The 27,294-nt window shown below is 40.8% G+C and overlaps 1 protein-coding gene across 1 annotated transcript in view; it reads left to right on the top strand.

Annotated features, from left to right (window-relative positions):
- The window catches only part of WWOX (WW domain containing oxidoreductase), a 494,815-nt gene extending 470,034 nt beyond the window's left edge, over positions 1–24,781 (top strand). Inside the window, exon 9 of the mRNA XM_027647080.1 lies at positions 23,572–24,781. Within this exon, the coding sequence (XP_027502881.1) occupies positions 23,572–23,760 (189 nt within the window). The 3' untranslated portion in view covers positions 23,761–24,781. The remainder of the gene's footprint in view (positions 1–23,571) is intronic.
- The last annotated feature ends 2,513 nt before the right edge of the window (positions 24,782–27,294 follow it).

Genomic DNA, 27,294 nt, shown 5'->3' with positions numbered 1-27,294 from the left:
TTACTACAGTTCTTAAATGCAGGAGTTTACTTTAAATTAACTATTCCTGTATTTCTCCTGTGTTGGAGCTCCCTTATTTTTCCCTTTTTTTGGACAAGAATTTTACCCCTGTTGTTTTAACGTGCTAGAGCTTTCACGCGTGCTCAACCCCACCAGGGTGATTGTTGGGTTTTGTCATTAATACTGCAGAGCAGAGATGTCTGAACAAGTTCTCGGGCTATGTTCATGCATCGTTGTCTGGCGGGGGCTGTGTCTGCCAAAGAGCTCATTGCCCCCGGCTCATGTCAAGCCGCGCGTCACGATCGCTCTGACAGAACTGCTGCCACCACTGCCCTAACACAGTTCATGCAAAATAAGCCTGGTACCTTCAGCAGCCTAAATAATAGGTCTCTGCTAAGGCAGCCTTTAACTGAAACATCTGAGTGATTAGGGGAGCAACCTGGGCTGCAGGTAGTGCAGGGTGAGTGGTACCTGCTGGAAGGCAGGGAACGATGAGCAGCAAAATGTGGGGCAGAGGTTCCAACATCTCTAACTGATGTGGAAGGAACCAGTAAAGGACTTTGGAACATGTTCTACGTCATCAAACTTGGCTCCCTAAAGCAATTTCAACCAGATCATCTATCCACAGAAATGTACTCTTCTTAGCTGGTGGTGATTGTTCCTGGTTATGTGGCAACATGAAGCATTAATGTACATTAGATATCAAGATGCCCCAAGAGCTGTTGGGGTAAGGCCCTTACCCCCACAAAACTAGGGTGTAGTTAGGACAATACCTCTCCATAACTTGCTGCTGAGAAGAGTCTTCATGTTCAGAACTAGCTAAATTTTATCTGGGTCAAGGCTCCACCATGTTTCTAATAGAGTTTTTAAGAGTATGTTGCTATTGTCACTTTTCTTAATGAGAAACATGCATCATTTCATCATGCTTTGGTTTCCTCCTTTATCTCTTAGTCTATACAAAAGGCAGAGTAGTGGGCATCCTGTTTTCTCCCACGCTGTCGTAGTTGTTGCTTTCAGAATAAGTTGAATTTCAGCTCTGAACTGAGGAGGAATTCATTGCTGTCCTCGTGTTGGTTAGCAGTTACTCACACAGAGCCCCTGGGATGACTCAGCTAAGCGTGGGTGGCAAACCAACACAAGTCAGGATTGCCTGCGCCCTGTACCCAACATCTATTTTACTTGTTAAACTGTGGCCTGGATTGTTTGGAAATATGAGGGCTTTGTTTTCTACCCTGTGTGCTCATGCCGTAAGAATTAAAGCATGTCTTTTCTGCAAACATCTGTCAATCAGTTAAAAATTACAGAAGCTTTCCGAAGCGTGGTTTGGCGATGTTGCTTGTGATTTTGGTTGTCACATGCAATACACCTTGTACAGCAGGATTTCATCGCTCTCAATTGCCCAGAGAGATTTCTAAGTGTACGTGACATGTAAATGACACTGGTGTCACTGCACATAAGGCTGTGGTTACGCTCGTGTCTGTTCCCATGTGTGCTACCTCTGAACCTGCACGTCGCAGGAGTTCACAGCTCGGCTGAGCACCCCACACTCCGGCCCTGTGTCCCGCTTGGGACTGGCAGCTCAGCCAACCAGGCTGGCCCCCAAAGCCCAGGCCATGGGATCATGGAGCTGAATGATTTCCCTGCAGCAGGAGCTGATGGCAGGTGCTGGGGGCAGCCTATGGGGGCCCACGGCAGCAGTGTCACTGCCTGGTGTTCCTTCCCCAGTGCTGAGTGAGAGGCCAGGGATGGCAAGAGGAATAATTGATTCTGATTGAAGTGAAATTAAAATTTAGAACCTGGATAGCAGCAGTGATTTACAACACTGTAGCTGAACTATAGGTTTTAATAATGTATTTTAGCTCCTACAAAGATGGAAGAAATGTACCAACTTCTATTATCCTAAAAGGGAGAGGGAACTTTGCATGGAGGTACTTGTTCCAAAATGCAAAGTTCATATGAGTTTCTCTTTTTGATCATCTCAGGAAACAAGAAAGATTTAAATGTACTTTTTGTGCATGTGAATGTCCATCCTGTTAATGTCTCTGGTCAGGAGAATTTAGGTTCAATTTTTCACATTACCATTTTTTTAACTCCTCCAGTTAAACATCAGGCAAAAGGTACCTAGAGAAGGTATTTAAAGTCATTCAGAATAAAACATTTTAGTCTGTCGAATTAAACTCTTTGTAGCAGAATCTCTGGACTTCCAGTTAAATATTCTTTTTATATTATGATTTATGAGCTGAGTTGTGACAAAATCCTGCCCTTCAATTTCAGCACTCAAGGAGAAAAGAGGTAGACAGGCAATTTACAGGTTAATATTTTCTTTAGGTCCGTGTATCACTTGTTTATTTAGAGGTAATTTGATTAAGCAAGTAAAGAACATGCAAGAATGGGCTTTATTAGTACTATGTTTCTAGATCAATCATAATTTGATTACTGGAATTCCATCCTGTTATCAAATATATTTCTCATCAAATATTAGTTAGACATGGACAATACTGTAGAACTTCTTCACTCTGCCACAATGTCAAGGAAATGTCGTTTTCTTTGCATTTTAACATAGATTTTTAGTTTATTGAACTGAAATGTTGGAGTTTATTTTCTTTAAAATAAGTTTTTAAATAGTTTTTTTTGATTACCAAAACATTGAAAACGGACCCCAACTTCTGCATTTCATAGCCAAAAGCTGGAGAAATACAAATCATGAATCCATTTCCGGAATTAGGCTTGATGAGTTCGTGGGAGAGAGGAATGTTAGAAAGACTATAGAAAAGGGGAACAGAAAAGAAAGGGATGAGGGAAGCTTGACAAAGCGGATCTGTTAATTAGTTAAATCACCCGTGGCATCAGAAACCTGAGCTGCCCATGGCCTACACTCAACAAGGGGATTTCTTACCTTTCTCAGTCTCTGAGGTCAACACCAGGTATAACAGAGAAAAACACTTCGATCATAAGATTCAAAAAGCCTGCCCAGCAAGATGAGGTGGATTTAAACCACCACAGTAATTCTAAAATCAGTTTGATTTCCAGATTCTCCATGTTGTGGTATCAGAGAATCCCAAGCAGAGAAGTGGTTGGTTTGGAACAGATGAAGTGGAAGGAAAGGAGATACAAGCAAGGGAATGCATGGGAAGAGAAAAAGAGTGAAGATCAGGATGAAAGAGTTATGAGAAACTGTTCTGTTTTAGGATGTAAGTGGGATGATAATTTATTTTGTTCCTGGCACGATGGAACTGCTTAAAGGGAGAAGTTATTAGCTCTTCTTGATCATTAAACCAAATGGGGAATTTGGAATGCAGACAACTGGGGAAACAGAGGTTTTGAGGTAGAAGCTGACTTACTCTTTTATTAGTACTATCTGCACCCAATGTAATTGCCATCTCAGTTCTGGAATAGCAAGTTATGGTTTTACAGAAACAAGGAATATAAAATAGTATCTGGCCTTCAGAGTGGTGAAGTGTGAATATCTGCAGCATAAGCAGCAGTTGTGGTTGTGTTTGCTGTGGAACATCTAAAGAGGATGCTGTGCAGACAGCACCAACAGTGTTGCAGAAACACCATGTTCAGAGGGCCAGGTTTGACACTGTCGTGGCACTCAGTGCTAGAACTGTTTGGGGCTGGCTACTCACTGGTAAAGGCAGAAGAAAGAATTGTCACTCTTCTGGAAAATGTTGAGGACAGATTACTTTCACATTCAGTAAAGCAGGATAAAACCCCATGCCTGTCATCAGCCTCCTGTTTTGCCTCTCATTTCTTTACAAAATGATAGAAAACATTCATCTGAGACACATGTCTAAGCATTAATCAGACCAAACCCATCAATTCAACAGTGATGCTCTATTTTATCCAGACTATACTCTGTAGCAAGAAGCCACATTATTTCTGCATTAATTCTTCTCCCTTTTCCTGTATATTTTTGCCTTTCCGCCTTCTGACTGGTATTTGTTGAAGATATCTATGCACAAAGAGCCTTTTTCTCTTGTGCCCTTCCTGCCCACATATTACAATTGAGCCCAAGTAACACGACAAGTGGTTGCTGTAGAAGTTACTGAGATATAAACAGAGAGACGCAACCTTTGTTATCTAGACATGAAGGAGGAAATGGAGAGTGGGAAGGGCTGGGTAGATTTTTATTAACTTGCAGTTGGAATGGATTTGAGCTGCAACATCAATGGAAAGGTATATATTTACCTTTAAGTGCCTCAGTTTTGTGTGTCCATACGAGTTCCCTTTTGCGGTTGTGCAATTTCTTCCACAGATTCCAGAATTCCCCCCTTCGAAGGACTCTTCCGAGGCAGCAGAGCTATGCCACATCTTAGCAGAGAAAATTACAAATTACTAATTTAAGTGCTTCTTAGAATCGTTTTCTTTTTGTTTTGTATAATTTCCACACTTATAAAATCAAACTCAGCCGACTTAAGCCATCTGCTAGCGTGGCATCTGCAGAGCTGCTTTGAGGCATCCTCGGTATTGTTTCCTTCACACGTCTTGTAGCCTTGTATTTTGGTTGCAAAAGGATCTTTTTTTTTTTCAATTCAACACAAAAGAAGTGCTGTTTATATCCCTGGATCTAATTGTCAGCTTTATTTCCAAACTCTACTTCAAATCAACTTCTTATGCCTCTAAAAACCTTATTCTGATTGACATTTACTTTTCAAAACCTATATTCAGTCTTATCTTGCTCCTTTATTATACCTGCCTTTATATCAGTATTCAAAAAAATCCTTATCATTTGTGAAGAGTATAGGTGGGCTTGGAGCATTAGTATTCATACTTGCATGTTAACAACTGTTATAACGCGTACCAGAGGGAAAATATTATTTCTTGTAAATGCTTAATAATTACAGTCTTTATTGCATCAAAACCTGTGTTTTGACAGATAGTGGAAAGCTTTAAAAGCTTGTGTGGGATGGATGACAGATAGCTGCAGGTGGAAAATATTTTTTTAGGTATTGGGTTTTCTATCGCCGATACTGTAAATATTCTTCCAAAATAACATTAACCTTCCAAACAGGGCTGGTAGTGTTCAATGATAATATGTGTATTAGCAAAAAGATACCTGGGAAATAATTCTTAATGATTCCATCTAATTAATCTATGGTTGGGACATTAACGTCTATTTTCATTAAGTTGGGAAGTATGAAAGACTAGAAAATTACTGCTGTGCTGAATTTAGTGCTTTAGGTATAATTTGAATGGATGTGCTAAATTCTTGGTCATAACTTGCACTAGCACCTAGTCTAAGACAAATTAAAAGGGAAGCTTATCTGCTGTTGCACTTAACAAGAATACTTGGATGCTTTTACGACGTTTGCAGCATATGCCTATGTGAAGGGATTTGTTAATACATTTTATGACACATTCTCCAGTACTTTTCAGCACATGTGATGTCTCAGGTTGTGTAAACACCAACCCAGAAAATGAAGCTGGATGATCACTTTTTCTGTTTTGGTTTTTTTTTGTTTTATTTTTTTAAGTTCTCCTGCTGGATAAACATTTGCATTTGCAATTAAGTCGTATCAACCAGTAGCCCACTCCACTGCAAATGAGGTCATGAGAAGTCTGAGAAAGTTCATCTGAACTCGCAGTTCTTTTGTTTGGAGTGTAGATATTCTGATCAAGTTTGTGCTATGGTCAACTGGACCTAACACCATGGTTTGTGCTTAAAGCTTAACTCAGGTGTTTTAAGAGTTTAACGAGCACAATAGCAATGCTGCCACCTCGTTTGGACACATCCTGGGTTTTGTGTGAAATGCCTGAGCCTCTGCAGTTTCAAGTGTCTCTTGAGTATTAAGATACCTTGATAACCTAATAGGATTTTAGGTTTGAGAGTTATCCAGTTGTGTTTATTCCATCTTGAACACTATGTTTGTAATGTTTGGTCTATTGAAGTCAATGACAAGGCTCCCACTGACTTTAATGGGATCAGAATTGCCAACCCAGAGAGAAAAGGCAGCGGGATGTGAGATTTCTGTCAACTGCCTTTAATATTGCATCTAAATTGAGAAGGCCACTTCTCTTACTTCGAGGTTGTGGGGATGCTAAAGTGTACTTGACAGATGTCTTGCCAAGGGTTCAAGCTGATTGCTGAGAAGTAGCTCTCAGCAGTCCTCTCGCAGACCGATACTGAATGCAAGTTGGGCTTGAGCATCACTCCATTTAGAGTGATTAAACAAGGCAGAGACAAACTATCTGACATCAAGCGCTGCCACGTTTTATTAGCCCCTTACATCACGCAGAAGGCCAGGAGGCACCAGCAAGATACGTGGGCAGATATAAGATGTTCAGATTCCAACTATGCTTAACTGGTAGTACTCCTGAAAAACAAATTAACTGCGTCTGGCTGCTGCAAGGGTTCAAATCTGACCTTTTATCCTTTTTTTTCCATGATTAGATGGATGAGCCAAAACTGTAGACTCCAGTACCATTTCAGATCCCCAGTAACTTTCTGAGGACGGATTCTTTTCCAAGAAAAAGTCCAAAGCACTGAGACAAAGGGTTTAATTTTGTACCTGAACCGTTTGTTTCACAGATGGGACTTCCTATGGTATGTCATTCCTTGAGAAGTCAGCAGGGGTCACTTAAGTTCATTATTTTACAGCAAATTCACATTTGGACTTGCCAAAAGTAAGAGCTAAATATCCTTTAGGTATTTATCATTTATGCCACTGAGTGATTTTCCCTTCTATAATCTAACTGGACTAAAAAAAGTGATCAAAAGTGTGTAAGGAGAGTTAGATAGCAGAGCTCCAATACAGCAGTTGGACAGAACATATATTTCACATGTTGCCAACTGAAAAAGATTATACCACTTAAGAGCATATTGCACTTTGATAGGAATTTATTGTCAAAAGAGTATCCTCCTAGCAGAATATGGCATTGTGGCAAAACAGGGGATAGAGATCTCGTTACAGACCATCATTTTTGCTTGTATGAAGGAAATGGAAAAATACTGAGATAGACTCAACTGACTGGTATCAACGGGAAAGGATCTTCTGTGCTTTTGCTGGGAAGCCAGACACATTTTCATTCCTCCTGTTGGAGAAAGAAGGAGAGATGTGTATCCCGTCAAAATAATGTGTTTCTCTCTTTGAGTGACGACACGTACCCACTCACACTGTGGAGGTACACTCAGCTCCAGCCCTCCATCCCAGGTGCTCCCCAAGCTCAGCAAATGCATGTCCCCCTTCCCTCCTGCTGTTGGGCAGGGGGGGGATGCTATGCTCAGCCCCCTTCTCTTCCCTGGCCTCTGGATAGAACATCTTAGATCTTCCATCAGGAAAACTTTGGCTGCATTTTTGGAAAGGGGTGCAGATCCAAGTACTGCAAAAGCTAGATTTCCAACGTTGGTTGCTTCTTAAGGGTCTTTTTAAGGAGATAGTTTAAAAGGAAGGCCTGTGAAATCCTTGTGGACTCTGGCAGAAATCCTGGAATTTTTGATACATTTGTTTTATATTTCAAAATTTTTCATGTTGGACAAACAATTTATTGAAATTCCAGTGAAATTTCCTCCTTTCCTCAGTTTTCAGGATGGGTTTATCAGAGACTATCTTGAATATCAGCCAGAGGAGTAGCTCATAGAAAGCTTTGTGGTGAGCAGGATGTCCAAAAACTGGGATAGGAAGAGCCTCAAATTGTTTTTGAAGTGTTGAATGTCATGTGTGGGCTTGGAGTTGGAGTTCCTTTAATCCTGAGTTGGTACCAGCTAGAACAGGCTGTTTCATAAATATCACACAAAAAGATCAGAATTGCCTGGGTTTCCAGCTGCATGATCCAGAAAACCTCTGCATCCATATATTACGTACCCAGAGCAGTTTGGAATTTTTTTTTAGCTACCTGCTTTACTCGATCAGGAGATGCTGTTTTCTTGGTGTGTCTTGGTATTGCAGGTTCCTGCTTTTCAGTTAGTGCCAGGACACTGAGCTGAGCAGCAGGGCTCTCTGAGCTCCTGGGTCTCAGCCCCTTCTTCCCTTGCACTGCAATTTTTGTTGCTAGACTGAGTGAGAGCTACAAGAAAAGGAAGCTAATGGTTCTCTCAAATTAGACTATCTTCTGCCAAAAGAGTTTAAGAGGTGCATGTCTTAGTACAGCAGCATTGGCATCATTAGTACTGCAGCAGAGGATGCTGTCCAAAGAGCCTGACTGAGGCTGGAAAGAGGTGCTGCAGACAAATGAAGAGGACAGCATAAACCCTCTAATCCTTCCAGAGATAAAGCACTGAGGGAGCTAATCAGGGACACATAAATTATCAGCACAGCAGATGTAAGACAGAGCATTGCCCAGAGAAGAAAATAGAGTTCAGTGGAATATAGGTCTGACCAGATGTACAAACATGCACCCAAGCTGATAGGAATAGGAACTAGGAATACATACTCTTCAGCAATATTTAGGATGACCCAGTAATGTCGTTCCTGGCCTTACCTCTGCTGTGCAACTAGCCCTTGATTTTCTTATTTTCTTTGCTCTCTTTGTTCTGCTATTGATTAGCCTTGGTACAGATGTTCTCTTTTTACATTTCTTTTTTATTTGCTGCTTGGTTTGTTGCAGTTTATTCATTGTGTGATTGCCTTAAAAGAGTAAAGAGAATTTAACATGGCAATTGAAACCACAGAGATGAAAAGGTGCTTCATAGTCTGACGAGGTCAAGAAGTATCATTAGCTCAATGCACAAAACTGCTACTAAATGTGAATATGATTTGTGTGTGATAGTCTCCATGGGTAATACCAAACAATTGCATGAAAAACAGCTGTAGGAGCTCAGATATAATATAAGTGTTCACTTGATATTTTAAATGAGCAATTTATATATATATATATGTATGTAAATATAAACATGCACATTTGAATTTCAGCATTAGAGAAAGATAACCTGCCAGTGGGCACTATCAGTTACTGCATCTGTAGAATTATTGTTGGACATGTACTGATTTCCTAATAATAGTCAAAGTGATCATTCAACCTACAGTTAGCATGCCTGGATTTAAAATGCAAAACAGCAACATGCTTCATGCAAATGTCAACTCTGCCTATGTTCTAGGGTGCATGTCCAGAGGAGGAAACAATAAGTTTATTCTTCTCCCCAATTAGACTTTTGTGAAAGGCTCAGTTATGTCTCCAACTATCACATTGAACACGCACTAAAGCAGCACATTAATGTGCCTTTTAATGCTTCTTAGGAGTAGATCAAAAGAAATGTCAGGTGCACTTTACATTCCTCCCGTGATGTGTCTGAGGCTGTTAGTGCATCACCTCTGCGAGGGCCGTTGTTCCCAGCCTGCCATGCTCAGGCTGTGGGTGCTCTGCTGGGACACTGGCCTCCTAAAATGCTCAGGGATTTACCTCCACCCCATTACACCTCATGTCTCAGCTCCACAGCTGGATGAAGCCAGTAGAGTCGTGATTTTGGCCTTTGCTTTTTAGTGGGAGAAAGAGCTGTTGAAATCAATCCGGGAGAAAACGTCTTAAAACTCAAGATGCTGGAAAATGGAACTTAATTAATGGGAGCAAACTTGCAAACCTCCACTGCAAACTGTTATTATTTTGTTTGCTTGCTTGAGGGAATATGTCAGAGTGGTGTTTACCTCTTAGTAAAAGCTTGGCTGTTCTACCCATCATTTATTTTTACGTGATTAGCAGGTGAACTTGTAGCTCTGTCACTCTAAACGCAGGATGCTTAAAATGTGCAAGACACAACTTTCCTTAACAAGGACAGAACCGTCATTTCACTGGCCCTGCATTGCTTGGCTCTGTAACAGAGTGGTGACTGATGCAGCACACTGCTGCCACATGGCTCCCCTTGGAGTATGGGGCTAATAGTGGCCTAAAGATTGCAGTTAATGTGTGAGATGCAGCCAGGATATCCCGGACACCCACTGCTGTGATGTGGACACTGTGAGAACAGAGCTGAACCTCTGAGGTTTGCAGAGCTGAGTGCATATAGCATAAAAATGGAAGATGAACAGCAAAGAAAAGGTCCCCAGTGTCAGATATCGGGGCAAAACTGCAGGAGACAAGGCTAAGGAAAATATTTGAGAAGGAAAGGAGAAACAAGAAAACAGAAACACTGCAGTGTGCGGAACCACATGGTCGAGGACAAGAAGCTGGAATTAATGCAGAAGTGGGGAAGCAGTGAGAAGGGTTCAAGTTTTGTAACAAAGTTCATTTCTATATGTTTTCCTCTTTCAAACGGATGCTTTGAATAAATAGTACTTTCATTTCCCGTGAGGCAGAGGTGAATAATAAGTACCTCATCTGGGGACGCCGATCTCCCCAACATCAGTCATCTGCTTGCAGCCTTACACTCCGGCAGCGCTTTGGCTGAGCAAATTAGCCTGAAGTGTTGTGCCCTTGGCTGGCAAATCCTTTCAACCCGGTTGAACGGACAAAATGAATACCCAGATTGTTCCTACGTCTGTTATTCTCTCGTGTTTATCTGGCTGAGCTGTCAGTCAGGCCATTATAACTGTGGTGCACACTCAAATGACTTGTCCACTCACAAAAGCAGAGTCTGTTGATGATAAGCTAAACAAAACTGGAGAGCGACTGTTGACAGAGTTGGGGGATCTTGCAAATGTCTCAGGTAAAAGCTGAAATGCAATTTGGGAAGGTGCAGAAGGAGCTTTTCTTACGCGTGTGTAGTTTTAAAGTGTTCACTGGGATTTGTCTGCAGACGATAAATGGGCGTTTGTAATGAATTGGGTTCCTCTCTACCTTAAAGAAATTAAACGGCACGGAGAAGATTTTTGAAACTTGAATGTAAGGGTATATTGCATTTACTAGAATTAATTATCCTGAAAAGACATAATTTACTCCACCAGGCTTTGCCAGGACAGAGCGTAGCTGTGATCAGCCATGTGCTGCCCTCTCCCCGCGCGGGCGGGAGGAGTGGCAAACACCCACAGTGCATCGGGTGGGCTGTGTGGGGCTGCTGGGGAGCTCAGCCAAACCTTCCCACAGGGCTCTGGACACAGTTAACCCTGGGGTTTAGTTATCCTGTTTCTGCTTTGCAGGACCTGTGGGTTTGAACATGGTGGTTGCTTGCTCCCTTTCCCAGGCTGGGAGGATGTTTGTGTGAGGGGAGCTCATCTGTTTTACTCAGGAAAGGAACTGGTCTTCCTAAATACCCAGCAAAGCAGTGAATGACACAAGTGAACTGTTGTGTGAAGATTTATTTTCTGAATTTTTCCATGTGGATCCTGAGTTAGAAGTAGGACTCTGAGCCACTCCTGAAATTTGATTGTGTGACATTAAATAATGTGGTGCCTTTCTGCTGGATGTGAATGTAGCCAAAGCCTCCTCGGTCCTTTAGTCTCATGTTTGTGATCATAATTAACAAGCTTAAATTTTACATATTGTGAATGGTGAACAGTCTCAGATGTCTGAACAGTGCTGAGCCATACAACAGAAAGTGTCTCCTCCAGCTCCTTTCCAGACAGAGAAACCCAGCATCTTACTTTTTGTGGTGGAAAGAGAAAAGACAAGGCTGAGTAAGGCTGCAGTGGTTTAAATCCTCATAAGTGTCATGAAGAGGCAGAGGAAAACTTAAGTAAAGAAGGTCCTATGTCTTGCTGAGAGTTTGTTACAATGCACAGTTAGGGAGGGAGATGCTGCTGAGAGCGTGACACCGCACAACAACAACTCTTTTATCAGCAGCTGGTGCCTTCAAAATCCCAACCCCAGTAGCCTTGTTGGTGGTGATGATAACTGTAACGGATGGAACAGCTATTTTTCATCAAATGCTTGTTAGTCAATTTATTAGATTCCTAATATACTAATGCACTCATTTGGCAGGCATCTCAGCAAACGAGACTTGCAGTGGCGTGTACTCATTCAAAGTCACGGTAACTCGCAGGTTGCTGATTTCTCATCAGCACTCAGAAGATAATTTGCAAATGTGCCATTTATCATTATGAGCTTTGTAGAAGCAGATCTCGTGAATGGGATAAACAGATAAGAGCCTAATAATGAACATTTCCTTCCCAAACACCACTGCCAGCTTCTGGAGTATTATGTTTTAACATACATTGCACAAACTGCACCTCTGTGTGCTTTGAGTTTGCCTGTGTTAGTGAAGTAGTTGGGGACACAATTTTTCAAGGATGGCCTTATCCATCTCTCTGCTGAAGGAACATAGATTTGAACTAGGTTAGACATTGTCTACTGAAAGACATAAGACTTTTATCTGTTGCAGTTTAAAAGCCACGGCCATGTGGGGACTTCTTCACCATGAAAAGCCACCACTTACCTTCCGGCTTTCCTTTTCTCACTGGAAACATAAACACCTATAAAAAGCCACTGTTAAAGCCAGCAAAAGGATTATTCAGAAGCAGGATGGTGAGGATTATATGGTGGAGGTTGCTGAAGGAGCACTTTTTCCCTCAGCAAAGACAACAGGCTGTATGTATGGATGCTCTGACCTGTACTGCTGTTCACCACTGTGTTTGACTTTGCATCGCTGGCTGCTTTTTATTTACTTGTTCACTTTTTACTGGGAAGAAGTCTCGAGTAACAGTAGCCGGGCGATCGGTCTGCAAATGTGATTCCTGTCCCCCTTTGTGACATTCAGGGTGGAGGCCCTGCATACAAATCATTGCTACTTACTTTTGCTTCTGCAGATGTGATTTTATTAAATGAAAGGTGTAACAAGAAGCCCAGAGTAGGAAGGAGCCCTTCTGCCAAATGGCTCTGTGTGTTTAGCTCTGTGACTGCTCTCCAGCAGAGCTGGGAAACCATGCAAAGATATTGATAATTGATTCCGTTTTATATAAGTTAAAAACTAGCTTTTCCCTCCTAGTGTGAAGGTAATGGGTTTTGTCTGTAGAAAGATAATAATCCTATGAACCATTTCTACGCCCTCTGCTAAAGAATAGTACAGCTTTCACCTGAATGTAATGCCCATGTCAGCTCAGCTTTTTAAACATTCATCTTTAAAGAGACTTCAGGGTCTGGAAAGAGTTCTTCCCCAGACACCAAGATAAGTGTGAGGAACTTAAAAAGTCATGAAGATCCTGTCAATTAATGTGTTTATTCTCATACATCTACTCTGGAAAAAACATCTTCAGACATGAAAGCTGTTTTCTTTCAATTAAAAAGTTGTCATTGTGTTTAGTTTCCATAGATAATGCAAAGGGGATTTTTTTTTTCTCCCCTTTACTCTGTTGGGGTATAAATGCATCTCTTTTTGCTTCTTACCCTTTTCCTCAGAGAAATCTTAATTTATTACAGGAACAAAAAAAAAAAAGAAGGAAGAAGAGAGCTAAATTGAAACCTTGTCTTCAAATTTGTATGCAGGAGGTGACTTGATTTAGAAGCTTTAGGTAATTTCTTTTTTGTTCACACTCCTACAATTGAAAGGCTCCCACAAACAGTGTTACAGCACTGAAGGGAAGAGATGGAGAAATTTATCAAGCTATTTATCAAACTATTTTCACAGTCTGTCAAAGTCATAAGCATGCTGGAAGAGAAACATAAAGAGCATGTTCAAACAGAGGAGCACGTCTGACTGAGCAGCCAGACTGCAGCACAACCAGACGTGGGGACTGCTCTTGGCTGTGGCAGCATCTGCCCTCAAACCCAGTCCTGGCACTGGTGGTATTAGATCCTGGCTTGATGGATTATGAATTGAGAAAACGAAGTAGAAATCATCAAACCTGGTGTAGTGGAATGTGTCCCTGCCCATGGCAAGGGAGTTGGAACTAGATGATCTTTAAAGGTTCCTTTAAAACACAAACCATTCTATGGTTCTGTGATCATTAAACAGAGGGAGAGATCAGAACTAAGGGGAGAGACTTCCCCCCTCTCAGAGTCTCTGCTGAGATTTACAAACAGGGATGGTGTTGAATTTAAATGTTCCACATCCTCGGCTGGGGAATGAATCATATCCTGAGATGGGACCTCGTGCTTTGGAGGAAACAGCCCTGGAATACACATCCTTGGTGGCAGGTCTTGGGAGACAACACTGGCAAAGCAGGGGAAAAAATAAACAAAAAAGCAAATGAGATTGAAGGAACCAGTCTAGTAAGAAATCTTTAATTTCTAATGAGCTTTAAAGGATTTGAGAGAGTTGATTTTTTTTTTTAACAAACCAGTTCAAGTACATGCCTTCAGATTATAAAAGTACCTGAAATTGCCTAGAATATCAGCATGCATAGCTTGTTAATATTTACATATATTTACATGGGAAAACAAGAGAAAGATCTACAGTTATTTACAGTCTACATAGAAGAAGAGAAAGGCAGCATAATTGTATTTCCTAAAATACAGTAGTTGAATAGTCAGCACATGCATATTAAGATATATTTGCATGATAGAACGCAAATGTTTTAAGACATACCTTTTTAACTCCCTATGCTAAGGTATAGCATAATAAAGGTAATTTTTTTTTTTGTGTTTTGTTTCTAGTCTATTTGCATCAAGTGCTTTAAAATGTTCACTAACACAGCGGCGGCATTATTTACCCTGGCAATTAAAGCAACAGTACACACGATAATTTCCTACTAACTAGCAACAAGCTGCTGGTGAATGAAATATCTATTGTTTCTCATTATCCATTGACCAACATACAGGGATCTCTCCTTGTAAAGGCAGTGCCTAAGCTATCACCATTAATTATAGAAGTAATATAAATGAGACTCTACAGTATGTACTAAATGAAATATTAACAAGGCCAGTGTCTTTGAGCCTGAAAGATGCACTAACAGGGCACACTTTACAGCAGGCTATCTATGAAAATCACACATACATAATACAGGAGTGCCTGGCTTACAGCTCTAAGCCTAGACTTTAGAGGCCGGTTTGCTAGATCTGTATTATTGCAAAATACATTCCCTTAATTAGTTTCTGGAAGACAGAGTTAGTAGCTACTTTCTTACCATGGTACTTCCCCATCATAACACCCTGTGGTTTTCCAATGCATTGTATTATTGAACTGTGTGTGTGTCTGTGTTTGTATGTGCATATGTGTGTGTATCAACAGATGAAAAACAGTCTTTTATCTTTAAAACCTAAACAAACAGCTTGTTAAATATCTGTCCCAAAAGGTCACTTGCTTAGAAAGCATTATGTTGTGTGGTGTTTTTTTTTTCCACTCATGTCTGAAATAGAAATCATTCTAAAAAACTATCTGTGCATGAAGGAGGAAGCCAAATGTCAGCATTACAATGGCATTCTTTGCAATATGAAAAAGTCTAAATTTGGACTAGTAATAGTATTAAAAAGCTATATAAATATATACAGCATATACAGTCCCGTTTGTATACATACATTTTTATATAAAGTATATATATAATTAAAGTTAGGTGCATTAAAAACATAAAACATTTCAATTCAGCATAAGTTAATAACAGAAGTGATTTCAGTGAACTCCCATCTATGTATGCCCAAACACCAGCCAGACCAATTCTGATGATTTAGTTGCAGCAGCACATCTAATCTCTCTTTTTGGCAGGATGTGTTTATTGTCAACAACCTGTTTGCTCAACTCTTCAAATTACCCTTGCCTGGAAGAATCCTCCCTCAGCTGGCAGGTTATGTGTCTCAGGAGGATTTCCAACGTCCTCCGCAGGATTTCCATTTTGACAGTGGCCAACAAGTTGTGATAGGACTCGTGTGTGTATAAATGTGCATCCCAAAAGCTCAGAAAGTGAGCTGGAGTGGATTTTCAGGTCCGATCAGCCCCCAGCAGCGCTGCTGGGATGCCCAAGGACTGTCCCCTACATGCTCTTTGCTTCTCACTGCACTGGCCAGTGTTGGCACACAGGGCAGGTGGCAAGAAATGGACAGCAGCATCTCATGGTGAACCTGCTCTCACCCTTACCCCATTAAACTCCAAAATGAGAATTGATAATTTTCCTCAGGGAATTTTCCCCAGGGAATTTTCCCAAATCTAGGAATGAACAGAAGCATGCAGGATCGCACCACTGCTCCGGACCGGCCTGTGAGAAGAAAAGATCATAGAAATTTGCATGCAGCGTTCAAAACTGCCACTTCAGTGGAGCAATGATGTCTTAAAAGTGTAAATCAGGTGTGAACAGGAGTTCAGTGGGCAGGAGAAGCAAAGGCAGCAGTGATCTGCCTGGAAATGTGGTGTGGGTGAAGAGGCCAGGGCCAGCAGCCTGCGAGGTGTGCTGCTGCTCCTGCCCTCAAATGCCGGTGGAGCAAGAGAAAGCCACAGGCTTCATTACAGCTTTTGGAGCTTAAGATAGCTCTGTGTCAGCCTTGACACAATTTTCAGAAGCTGATTGTGGACTTTAATAAGATACTGGAAAAGAAAGTAATACGGTGCTGCCTGTGGGAACCAGCTCCCTCCCAGATGCTGTGGTAAAAGCATTTACATTGCACAGCCTGCTGTTGTCTTAACCATTGTATGGTTTCAGCTGAGATATCTGTGAGGGGCTGGCAGCTACAATACCAGACCTATGAGAAATATGTGCCCTTCTGAGAGACAGCTGTGGAGCACGTGGGATATCCTAAGGCAGCTCAGATGTCTTAAGAACCATGTTAGGCAACTGAATCCCACTCCTGGTATGCCATGATGGCTCTGCCTAGCATATGCAAAGGGTAGGAGAGATGACTGCCCTTTTAGGGACTAGTTCCCTCTAAAGTATCCATTTTTTGATACTCAGTGGTGTTTTGGCTAGTAAAGAGTTTTACCGAGTTCTCTGTGAGCTGGGCAAAGTGAAACAGGGTGAGAGAGGGAAGAGACTGGAACAGGGTCCGGAGTAGCAGACAGCTTCACAGGTTAAAGAATTGAGTTTATACAACAGAGAAAAATAGGCATGATTTTGAAAGGTAATTACATTTTTGTCAGCTATTTTGCCAACCTTGTTGTACATCTTGTACACATTTTAACAATAATATAACACTTTATACTTACACAGTGCTTTTCCACAGTAAGCATGAAAGCACTCCATAAATGTGAACTACTCCTCACAACACCCCTGTGAGGTGGGTAAATAAGAGTACTCTCTCCATTTTACAGCTTGGAAAACTGAGGTACAGGGAGCTGAAGTGACTTGTCCAAGCTCACTAGGAAAGGAAAAGTCAAAAAGATAAAAATCAACCCAGTTCTTCTGACTTCACGTCCTGTATTGTACTTTTTTTTTCTCCTGTGGAGTGATTGCAGACAATCTGTTTGACACTGGATGTTGGAGGTTGGAAGTTTTCAAGCTCTGTCACTGCTGTAATTGAGAACATACGGGGTGTTGCATAACACAAACAACACAGTGCGTTATCAAAATACATTTATTACAGTGGACACAATTCCTTTTGCAAAGTTAAAACCCAGAATGTAAGTTAAATATAGCTGCATGTACTGAATAGTTGAAATAATCACTAGGTCTTAATGCCTCAGCAGTTGAAAACAAATCCTCTTTCGTGAACTACTGCAGTTTCCTTACTCAAAGAACATAGCACACTTATCTCCTATAATGTATGTAAAGAATACTGTAAATGTGTAAGGGTTTTAATGACACTAAGAAAAGTTACAGCTTGAAACCAACTATGCTTTGCAAGTAGAGAAGCTGATGGAGTTTTGAGTCTTTGTAGTTGGGAATTAGTTGAAAAAGGAATACATCAGAGGAAAAAAGCAGACCTTATAGATTTTGGTTTATCCGTTGTATTATCTTCTAAGAGATGCTTTGCTGGTTTAAATGTGGTGATGGGGGAAGGGGAGGTGGTTGAGAACCTCTGGTTTAGATGTGGTTCTGTGAGACCTTTGAAAAGACTGTAAATACAGCATCAGTTCAGGTCACGTTTTCTGCTGGCACTTGGGTGGAAATAGGACCTGAAGTCAACTGAGCCTGATTTGGGGTTTTAGATCATATTTGGCAGCTCCAAAGTTTTATTTTTTTAGCTGCAGATATGATTTCAGTTTCACACTCACCCAAAACGGCAAAGGCAGGTCTCAGTTTCATATTTCCTGACTGAAAAAGCGATCAAGGAATCCTGTTTTCTTACAGGACACTAATACATACATATTCTGAGTGTTACTCATAAGATAACTGAGTGTCTGGGATTGCTCTGAGTAAGAGGACTTCTGCAGGAACTGAACAGTTCTGTCATCTCACAGGCAAGACTAAAACTTGTTCAGTGCATTGTAGGAAAAGTGACTGTCCCTCACAGCTCCGAGTTATCCCAGTAGGAAATGGAGTAAAGTAATGCCTGACATTGAGAAGTAGCCCCCTCAGCTACAACTGGCCTCAGCCATGGGTGATACCTCCAAACAGCTCTTAAGATTGCTCCTAAAAACACTTGAGATACTGGGGTATCCCGAAGGTTGGATGAGAACATGAGGATTTTAGACTTGCTAGTGCTTTTTAGAAGAGGTCATTGTGCTCTATGTTGTTCCCAAAGACTTGAGGTCAATAGGAAAAACAACCAATTTAAATTACAGAGAAAGGAGTAAGTATAGTTTGAGAAAATTCTGCACCAAAATCCCAGCTGGGGATTTGCAAGCAATCCCAAAAGGAAACAAATCCATTCTGAGGGCTGTTTTCTCCCAGGAGGGGAACTCAGGTGCTGAGCCACAGCTTGGAGTGGGGCTGCCCAGCCAGGTGCCCCCAGGCTGCACAGCCCCACAACTCCCCCCTGAGCATCAGCATCAGGCTCACAACAAGCAGTGGAGAAGATCCTCATCCACTGCTGCAACCTGTGGAGCCTCCAAGAAGGCAGCTCCAGGTGGACGTGGAACTCGAGGAATATAAAATAGCAGCTGTCACTTTGGGGTTTGGTTTGGACAATTTGGAAAGGATTATTGTGGAAACAAATTCCATATCATTTTGTCTGTTATTCCAAGGAATAACAGAAGCCAGCTGGTGAAGGGTTTGTCCCTCTCTAGCAGAATGGATTTGAACTCTTCAGGGTGCTTTTCAGAGGCACAGAGAAGACATGGGAGATCCCATTGGTTTCACGATCTGGAATATACCTTGGTTATTAGGTTAGGTTTGTGGTTGGACTCAATGGTCTTTTCCAACCTTAATAATTCTATGATTCTTCCTCATCTTCACACTGCTGTGTAATGAGTTATTTAGGTACAAATGGTATGCTCACAGTGCCTTTGCGTGGATCTGATATTTTTGTGTTAGGGTTATGTTGACTTTCTCTAATAGTCCTGATACTAATAACAGGAACAGCCTGAAGATTTTCAAGGAAGCGCTTGCCTTTTATTGCACTTGAGCTACTTGCTTTGAATCTGTCCCTTGTCACAAATACTTGCCTCTTATGTCATTTTGAATTCACCTCTTTCCCTTGGCCATCTTTTAAAATGCTCTGTGCTCAACTTAAGCTACCAAGATAACTGGCCTTTATCCTTAATTTTTCATAAGAAAATAAACCCTCCTTTTCAAATAAGCTGATCCCACCTCCCTGGCAGGCAATGTTGAGTGGATCCTATTAATCCATAGTTGATAAATATACAGATAAATTATGGCTTTGTTTCTATTATTTATATACTTGGTATGTAAACTTGCTTCAGAACAGGCGTCTAATTTTAGAAAATAAACATACATTTGAAAGTAGACAAATCTAAAAACTAAACATTAACTGTGTAATATGTTTTCTTATCAGGAACATAAATGGTATCTCGGAATACTAATATATGTATTACCTACATTAATGAGGGTTTTACCATATACTGTATCTCAAGAACCCCTTTTCTTTTACTGCTAAGCTATTCAATATCAATTTGTATTCAGTGCCATCAATTACAAATAGACAGCTAGCAGTTATGAAATAAATGCCTATGAACTAGTATCTACTTAGTATTTTCAACTCAACAAAGGATTTCAGAAGGATGGATAATTTAGATCTTTGAGCCTCAACTATAAATAAACAGCAACTGCTGTATAAATCCCACCCTGCTGCAGTGGAAGATTGTATTACAAAACTGACAAATGATTTGCGGAAGAGAATGATGAACCCTTATTACTAAGACACTCTTCAACTTAATCCAAAACAAGATTCCTGGGTAATTTTACGTACGCTGGCAAGATTGATAGCGTGGTGCTTGCCTAGCAGCTTTCAAATGTTTGACTGGATCGGAAATGGCATTGAGGCATGATTAAAGATTCAGTTGGGCTTCTCACAAATTCTTTATCCTGTGTATTCATTATTGCAACCCGCTGCCTTTGTTGCAGGTTAAAGAAGGCTGACCCCAGCTCTGGTGATTAGCACCCTGTACAACGGACGGACCTATGGAAAAAAATGTTTAGGTTGCCCAGCGCTTTTAGCATTGTTTATCAGCTGAAATTGTTGGGAGGGGGGGGCCTTAATCACAATGGATCAGGGAGAGTCTGTGACAACTGACAGGCTCATTGTTTAAGACATTTTTTAACGAAGTTGTTAACATTAATTCTTTTATATAGTACTCTAATCTTCTTCAAATTATGTTCTGACATGGCACAAACCGCTTGGCATTGAAAGTCATTCAACAGTGATTAAAGTGCTCTTTTTATCGGTTTAAGAATGTTTCATCTTGTATCAGCAGTATGGAATTGTTTACTAATTAGATTCCCTAACATCCTCTGCTGTCGTATGCTGATGATATGTGAACAGGAAAGCTGATGAGCAAAAAATTAAAACTTGTTACTAAACTGTCATAAGCCCCAGCATATAAAGATGTCATTCAAAGGACTGTGTTCATGAGGGATAAACAATATTTACTCAGAAGTGGAGCAGCTTCTCAGCCCAGCAAGGCATGGCTGGCAGCTCAGGCAGTTTGCAGTTGTCTGCAGCTCTGGCTCTTCACAGAGGTTTGTGGGATTTGAGTCGTAGATGCAAAGGAGGAATTTATCCCTTGAGAACCTTCCTGTTCAGCATGGCATATATGGGGCTTCTGGGCATCTCACTTTGGGCAGGAGGTTGGGCTAGAGACCTCTTGATACCCCTCCCAACCCAAAGTGGGATTTGATTCCTGTGACTCTGTGACACTTGTTCCCCTCTGTCCTTGGACAAGTCACTTAGGCAGATCCTCAAGTGTTTGAATGCAACCAGCTCACATTCACCAAAGAAAATGAGGTGCTTAACTGGCTTTGAGAATCTGAGATTCACCTCCTGTTATGTAGTTTTGCTGTCTGAAGAATTCTCCTAGGCTCGAGGAGTTCATATCTGTCCGTTATTGTGAGATACTAAAGCTTTACCCTCTGCCAACGAAGGGATAAATACGACTGCATTTCTCTTAAGTAATAAGAAAGGTACTTTTCTTTCAATGATAGAACCATTGAATTTTCTCTTTCCAAAGCAGCCAACATGATTGAAACATTTAGAAAGAAGTAAAGATACACACAGCCAAAAAGCAAATGGCACGTTGCTTACATCCAGTTCTCAGCAAAACACTGGAGGCATCGCAAGATAAAGTGCTTTGGGCTTCCAGCCACATAATCTTTTATCACTTAAAGTAAATATCCTATGCTCACACAGGGAAAACTATTCCCTTCTTTTGGAGTCTAGCTTGTGTCAATATTCAAGGTATAAAGCACCGCTGTTATACTCTGGGACGTTTTTCTGTCTGCTGAGAATTTTGTTCAAACGTCATCAAATTTGACTCATTTGAAAAGATAAATTATTGTTTGGGTTGGATTTTAAACTGCTCTGATAAACTTCCATTTTATGAATTAGCTGAGTTCTGTTAGAGATAGCCTGAGTTTAGCTTGGCTGGACGGATGCTTTTCAGCAACAGCTTAAGGGCTCTCGCTCTGCATTGAGCAATTTAGTTTAATTTTACCTTTCTAATAAAAGTCCAGTTGAATTGCTTGCAAAAAACTAATAATACTCTTTAGGGGCTTTGAATCATTCTAAACAGCTGAATACAGTGATCATACCTATACTGTAGAGCTTTATAGGATAGTTGAAATGAGCATAGAAATTTTATTGTTCTCTATTAATATTATTTTTAGTAGAACTCTCTTCCATTTCTGCTACCACCTTTAAGATATTTTCTCTTTTTTAAAAAAAGATATTGGTTTAATAAGAGGATTACTATGTATTATACTAACTTTAAAAATATTTTGGTCTGTTGATAAATATATGCCTTTCAAAATACTTAATACAGACAGTTTTGGTTTACCTTGTGGTGGGAGATCATTTCTAAGCTGTGGAGTCATCATTATCAGTTTAATCCCATCTGCTGAGGAAAATGCATGTCTTGCAAACAAATATGCGTTTCTTTGCCACTAAAAAATTGAGATGCCTCAAATAAGGAGAATCTGGGCTTTTAAAAGCCCTGAGTTTCCTTGATTGTGACAAAGAAAGGCCAAGAAAAATGACTGAAGGAAAAATCTCAAGAGATGAAAGCCTATTCTCTTTTCCCATTAAATTATCTTAATGCGGCAACAACTAATTTCTCTTCGTTTACTTTTTCAATTGCACTTGGCAGCCTCTTTATTCTGATTCCTATCAGCTCATAATTAGTTACCACAGAAAGGACTAAGATGTACATAAATAATCATAAGATGCCAGATAAACTCTATCGGTTTTAAATTAGTGTTGTGTTTTGCTATGAGCTCTCACCTATTATTTTTAATTATAGTTTACAAAGCAAACTAGCTTCTTACCCTCTCTCCAGCTGTTCTGGCACTGTTGTTTTTAATCTGTGCCAGGGAGTAGCCCATTGCCTGAGCCAGAGTGCTTGCCCCAACCCTGTGGCCTCCATCTCCATGTTTCTGTTAGAGAAATTCAGAGAAACTCATTCTTCCTGTTCACCTGGTATTAAAAAAAAAAAAAAAAAAAAAGGAAAGGGCAAGGGAAAAAAAAAAGCAAGAAAAATAAAAAAAAATACCTTCTGATCCACAAAAGCCTCTAATCTACCCACTCTATTTTTTAAAGCATTACGAGGAATGGTTGTTAGAGAACAAAACTCCAGTGGAAAGCCTCACGTCTTTGCAAAATCAGCCCATCTCTGCCTGCAGCAGACAAACACTCTTCCATGGCAGCAGTGACAACTGCCACGGTGAAACTGTTGATCAAAGATCCATGGCAGGTTTGGCACCACTCCCGATTGCACTTTACATGATAGGCCTTAATTGGAGTGCCCAGGTTAATTTTGTACAAGAGGTTTAAAAAACCCAAACAAACGAAATCCATCCATCAGCCGGCGCTGCGGGTCCGGGCTGGGCAGTGGGGGTGCCCAGACACACTGTAAGTGCTTTCTGTGTTGTAAAGGGAAGCTCTGAGGTGCTGCTTTTAAACCCAGCTCAGCAGTTGTGGTGCCAAACACAGCCTGGGCATCCCCTGCTACCGATCCAGGTTTTTACTGAAAAGGGGCAAAAAACCTGATGGTTCAGGATTATCTTTTTTCCTTTTCTTTTGCTCTAAGAGGAAAAGAAAAGAAAAAAATAAAAGCCTCATTGAGGTGGTTGGTAAATAAGTGTCCAGGAGGCAGGCAGTGCCTTCAGCAGGGCTCCAGCCTTGTCACCGGGCAGGTTACCTCGTCAGCCACGGTGCTTTCATAAGACGCAGCTTCAAAGCGCTGCAGTCAAAATTACAACGATAAAATATCTCTAGATATATTTATACATTTTTTTTCTATCTCTCTCTTTTTTTTTTTTTCTTTTTCTTTTTTTTTTTTAAAAATTCCAGCAACAAGGAGCTGCCACGACCGTCTACTGCGCCCCGGCGGCGGAGCTGGAGGGCCTGGGCGGGATGTACTTCAACAACTGCTGCCGCTGCCTGCCCTCGCAGGAGGCGCAGGGCGACGCCACGGCCGCGGCCCTCTGGGAGCTGAGCGAGAGGCTGATCCAAGAACGAATTGGCAGGCAGGCCAAATAGCAGGGAGCTCCTGGAAGGATCAAAACACACGAGTGTGTGCACGCTCGGAAACTGCCAACGCTGGAACCTGTCCAATCTTATCATCTAGAGGGTTTCCGTGTACCTCAGATACAGATTAACCAGTGTTAAATGAAATAATAGCAGTCACAACATAGTGAAAAATGTTAAGTACTAATGGGAAATGGGGAATACTGCGGGTTAAAGGGACAATGCGGCTTCCTGGGGCTTAGTTAGTCTCGGTTCTCCTTCTTTTGATTATAGCCTGTTCAAAGTGTAACCCAAGGAGGCATCTTTTGTCTTATTTTAGAAAAGCAATGTTGCAGATAATTTCTCTTGTTTTGATTAATGGGTAGGTATGTAGCCCAATATGGGATTTCCTCCTTATTTTGATAATTACTGTCTGTTAGGCTTTAGGTATTGATTGGGAGGTGGTAGTTGTGTTGATTCTTTTTCCCTACAAGGATTTTATTGGGTGTGGCAAATCAAAAGATTATTAAGGAAAGAAATCTTTTCTGCCCTTGACTGCTGGCTGCAAATACATATGCACTGTCTAGAAAAAAGAAGGTGCAAGAAGACATCTGAACAGAAATGGTAAAGTCACAGCTAATTAAATATTTCTGTTTTTTTCTTAAAAGATTACAATAAAAGATATGTTGTAAACCATTCCCTAAATACTGTCAAGTTAGAAAAGATGATGATGTCTCGTTAAGAACACACAGAGTGTAATCAGGGGTTTAAATGGTATTTCCATCCATTTCTCAGTTCACAGTTTTAAGGAGTTTTTTTTTCTTTGAAAGTTCACAGTTTCTCAGTTCTCCTGATACTGTATCCCATTCCAAATCTGTCTCTTTTTTTTTCTTTCCATTTAAATTCAATAAAACAACATGCTTGCTTGAATACTGTCACCTGAAGAGAAAGTTTGTTGTCTCATTTCTGCAAATGTATTAGTTCCACTTTTTTTTTTTTTTTAGAAAAGAAAACTTGAGGAAAAATAAAGAGCTTCTTGTTGGTGCCAAGAAAACGCTGTTTTTTTCTCGTTTCTTTCTGAGTTCATTTTTTGTATTTTGTGCTTTGTAGCTGTCTTCATGCCAGAAGGTTGTTCTAAGCCATCCTCAGTCCAGCATCACATTTTCTGTAGACAGAATATAAACAAATAAATAGAAGGACACATTGTTAATAGAAGTTTATTTGATCCCCTTATTATTTATGCTTTATTGTTAACAATCTGCTTTCCATGATTTTGCTTGTTTGCAATCATAGTGCCTTGGATTAGTTGTTGAACAGGAGTTAACACTTCTACTGAAATGCAGCCTCAGCTGCTCCCTACTTGTCTGCTTCCTTACCTGATGCCACAGCCTTTCCTAAAGCAGCAGTAAAGAATATATGGCCCTTTTTTAGCCCTGCTGTGCCATCCCTGTAGCAACAGCCTTCAGCAGATAAGCAATCCTGCCCACGTGTCTTCCTGTACTATCTGCAGCCCCTTCCCCAAGGCCACCACGTCTTTATGAGCTTTCTCCTGCACTGAAACATTTTTGGAATAAAAAAATAAAAGGGGCTGTTTGAGAACCTTTTCAGCCTTTTGAGGAATAATAAAAGGTCTGTCTTGTCTCCTAGAAGTTTTCTCCAGTCTGTGCTACACAGACCAGATGCTGGTGTAGTGTAATGTCTGAAAATACGTGGAATGGGTCGAAGGGTTTGCAAGTTGAAGCAATGGCTACAGCAAATTCCTTGTATTGTCTGGAGTTTATCTGGGGAGAAAAGTGCTTAACTTCTGTCACCTGTGCAACAGCCTTCACAAGCACATTATTTTTCCTTTTCACAGCCAAACAGAATTACTCTCCTATAAAACAGGGAGTGTACGACAGCAGAGCTTTGCATTGGAGCTTGGCATTGCTGGGTTAAGAAGAGGCAGTAATTAAGTGATGCTGGGAGCTCTGCACTCCCCCGAAGGCCTGGGCCTTATGCTCCATTTAGGCAAACATTAATAACCAATAATGAACACCCTGTCATTCCTTATTGCTGAAATATTGCATGCTTTTATGAGAATTCAGTACTCAGAGAGATTGCCTGCCTTCCTTCAAAGAGTATCTGGAAGGTGGACAGTGTTTTTCCTTTGTGCATGGCTCCCTATTTCAGTGTTACAAGGTAAGAGCACTTTCAATGTTAGCATAGTTTTGCACAAGTTAACCCCTAACTTCACTTAGTTGCTTGGGTTCTTCTGCTCCCTATTGGTTAATAAATATTTATTGCCACCAGTGTATTGCCCTGTCTAGAATTTCATTGTCATAATTTTCTCCAATGTAAATAAAATTACTTGCTCTCTGTTTTTTTTCTTCCTTACTTTTTTATTTCACTCTCATTCTCTCTTTCTCTTTTCTCTCTCTATTTTTTTTCCATTTTCCTTCTTCCTCTCTCTGTTCTTCTCTTTGTCTCTCATGCTTCTGTGTTGAGATAACCAGTATAAAAAAAGGGCTTTTTCCAAATTAAAGAAAAAGCACAAAATTGTAGAGCATTTATTTCTATTAGAAACACTTGTGAAAATAATTTTTCTTGCACTCTCAGCTTGATTTCAGCACAGGAGGGATGTGCAGGGGACATTAAAAGGAAAAGCAATTGAAAAGGAACAGACTCCAAACCCTTCATTTTAATATCCTAGATGTGGCTAAGTCATTGGCTTTCAAATACATTTTGGTGTAAAATTTGGCACATTTACAGCCAGTCAGATTTATTTATTCGACTGGCTTACATTTTTCCGGTTGATTTACCTGAGGCAATGTCTGTGTGAATTACTCCACAATGCATTGACTCCAGTGTTCATTAAAGGTAGTTAAGCGATCCTGTGTCTAATATTAAAGCAAACCCCATTAACCTTAACTAGTATCATATCAGCAAAACAAAAAGAACTGAATAAAGCAAAATAGATCGGGTATTTATAGTTCCTGGAAAAGATCCAGCAAATTCACATCAAGCTCCTAATAGTCCTAATAAGCACTTGCTAGTTATCCCCATAAAAAAAGGAGGAGGCTGGGTAAGGGCTGTGTCTCTGATGAACAGCTCAGGCCCCACAGGACTTTCTGAAGGGGAGGTGTTGGGAGGTGTTGGCAGGCGATGCCGCGGAGCATTTCCCACCCACACTCTGAAGGGTGTTGCTTGACCCCTTCCCCCCCTGCTTTCCTTCCAAAGTCAACATTTCCCACTTTAATGGTGATTTTTGGACCCTGAACTGGTGCCCTGTATCTGCAAGTCCGGGTAGGTGAGTGAGCAAATTCCCTTGCTGAGATAGAAGAGCCACCAGAAGCTCTTAGGGGAACGGATGTACCATTCCAGTCAGTGACAGCTTCTACTGCTGTCCATGAAGCAGATGTTGCCCAGACAGTAACTGACTGCTGGGACCTGTACTTGCAAAATTACATAGAGGGGAACCAGCAGAAACCCATACCAAGTCTTGGTTTGTTGTTGTTGTTGTTGGTTTTTTTTTCCCTCCCTGCTTTCTCCTTTGACACGTTGAAGACAAATTTCAGATATTCTCAGCCC

Source organism: Corapipo altera, unplaced genomic scaffold (genome assembly GCF_003945725.1).
Source record: "Corapipo altera isolate COAL_440 unplaced genomic scaffold, ASM394572v1 62, whole genome shotgun sequence".
Taxonomy (NCBI): Eukaryota; Metazoa; Chordata; class Aves; order Passeriformes; family Pipridae; genus Corapipo; species Corapipo altera.
This window is presented reverse-complemented; position numbering and strand designations above follow the sequence as displayed.